This window comes from Dendrobium catenatum, unplaced genomic scaffold (assembly GCF_001605985.2).
Source record: "Dendrobium catenatum unplaced genomic scaffold, ASM160598v2 original_scaffold_231152, whole genome shotgun sequence".
Taxonomy (NCBI): Eukaryota; Viridiplantae; Streptophyta; class Magnoliopsida; order Asparagales; family Orchidaceae; genus Dendrobium; species Dendrobium catenatum.
This window is the reverse complement of record NW_021549560.1, coordinates 1-2,140: the sequence shown is the minus strand read 5'-3', so window position 1 is coordinate 2,140 and position 2,140 is coordinate 1. Positions and strand designations below refer to the sequence as shown.

General features: G+C 42.1%; 1 protein-coding gene across 1 annotated transcript; it reads right to left on the bottom strand.

The window, feature by feature from the left end:
- Positions 1 to 67: 67 nt before the first annotated feature.
- On the bottom strand, positions 68 to 1,486 carry LOC110109821 (the record flags this gene model as incomplete). Its single annotated transcript, XM_020841023.2, has 1 exon — positions 68 to 1,486. A coding segment is annotated over one exon (1,419 nt), but the record flags the coding sequence as incomplete, so codon positions are not given.
- Positions 1,487 to 2,140: the final 654 nt, after the last annotated feature.

Sequence of the window (2,140 nt, the reverse complement as noted above, 5' to 3'; positions counted from 1 at the left end):
TTGCAGCTAAAAACTTTGGTCAGGCTGTTAAACCCACACAAATTCCATGCTGCAATATTGGGCAAGGTCATTGGGATTTTGGATTGGGGGTAGAGGCCTTTTTGGCTTTGCCTCTAGTTTGTTTTGGGTTTTGGCTAGGTGGTGGTTGGGCTTTAGATGAAGTGGAGCTGGAGGTGGAAGGTTCCATAGAGGAGGAAGGGATGTTAGGTTGATGTAAGCGAGGTGACGTCTGGGAAGGACTATTGAGGTTAGGATTTGTAGTGTTTGTAGGGTCATTTTTAGAGGGAAAATCAGCTTTGGCTTGTTGGAAAGAAGAAGCCAGAGTCTCCTCAATGTTATCATGGCCATTTAAGGCTTCAAATTTGTTTTTGGTAGTGATAGTAACAGGCTGTTTTATCTGGGCTATGGAGTCAGTGATGTCCTGGATATCTCCAGAGGGAGAGTTAAGGTTCGGGATTAAGGTCCCTGCATTAGGATTTTGATTTTCATTGGAAGTAGGAGGTTGAGGAGGTATGTCATGATTAGGCTGCGACTGAGTGATATTTTGGGTCAGTGGAGGTTTAGGAATGTAGAGTTTTGGTGGTGGCGTGCGTTTTGGTCTTCTACTAGTACTTCTTCCCCTAGGTTTTTCAACATTTTGGGTTTTTAGGATTGGATCTTTTGGACATAGAGTCGGTGGATGCATGATGGAGCCACACTGAGAACATTTTTCGGGTTTCCAGTCATATTGGACTCTAAGGGGATACGACTTTCCTTCAACAGAATAAAAAATTTCCTCAGGAAGAAAAGAGGAACTAGTAATTTGTACGCAAACTCTTGCAAATGTCAAACGAATTTTTGCAGCAGTTAAAGCATCAACAGCAATGGGAATCCCTATGCAGCTAGCAAGTTTAGAGATACCTTCCGGTGTCCACAGAGATAGCGGCAAGTTCAGGATTTTGATCCATAAGGGAATAGCCGGGAATTCTTCTCGTTTAGGCACAAAGTCAGGAGTCCACTTTTGAAGTATGAATGGCTTACCAAAGAAGAACCACGGACCACCCATCCAAGCATACTCGTAGTCTTCAAGCGCAGTAAATTTGAGCAAGAAAAATCCCTCGTCCATAGTAAGCAAAGAAATGGACCCTTTCAGTTGCCAAGCCTTCTTAATCACGGACAGAAGAGTTTCATAGTAGGGTCTTTTCCCGATCGAGTAGCCAACCAGCGAAAGGGACCACTCCGGAGCTCCAGCGTTAAACTGGTCGGTGGTGAACTCAGCAGTGAAGTTTTGAGCAGGAATGAAAGTTAGGGAGTGGGAGAAATCAGGAGAGACTTGAGGGGTGGAGTTTAAAAGGTTTTTCCAAAGCGGGAGGACAGTGGAAGCAGGGGATGCAGTGGAGGCGGAGGTGGAAGGGAGTGGGGGGGAAAGCGTTCGCGGCCATGGGGGGAGGCATCCCCGGCCGGGAGGCGGCGGGAAAGCAAGTGGCGGGAGAGGATTCCGCAAACCCTAGCAGAGCTCGAAGATATTTTTCTCACTCCTATAAGAATTTTCTTTTGCTAACACTGTAAACTTTGATTATCTCATCTATTATCTCGCCACTCAAAAATGATATTTTTATGATAAAAAAGCATTGAATAACATTTCTAATTTAGAAAAGGAGCTGTTCGTGCAATTATAAAGCTTTAATTGGAAGACAGTGTTCAGGAGTATGTTCTTTGATAATTTGTCACCCCTCATTTGTTGTTCATTGATTAGGGTTTAAGATCAATAGAATAAGGTGTACTGCTTGCCAGCACTAAGCTCGCTAGAATAAGATGTAGTGCTCCACTGGAATAAAATGTATGTACATTTTATCTTTTAAGGTGAAATTCTCACTCTTTAGATGGAGGTTGAACAACATAAACCATTATAATCTGCTCCCTCTTTTATTTTAGAAACTCATTGTCATCTTAAGCTTTTACTAACAGTTTCTTATTCTTTTTTTTTTTCACTTTCCTCTAGGTAAATAAATATTACTTGATTAAAACTAGTCAGGAAAATTGCAAGGAACAACACCTTATTAAATGATATAAGCGGAGAGAGTAGATAATAAACGAGTTTTATGGAGTGAATGCACTAAAATTGTTGACGCATTCAATGGAATGCCAAAATGTTTGGCGC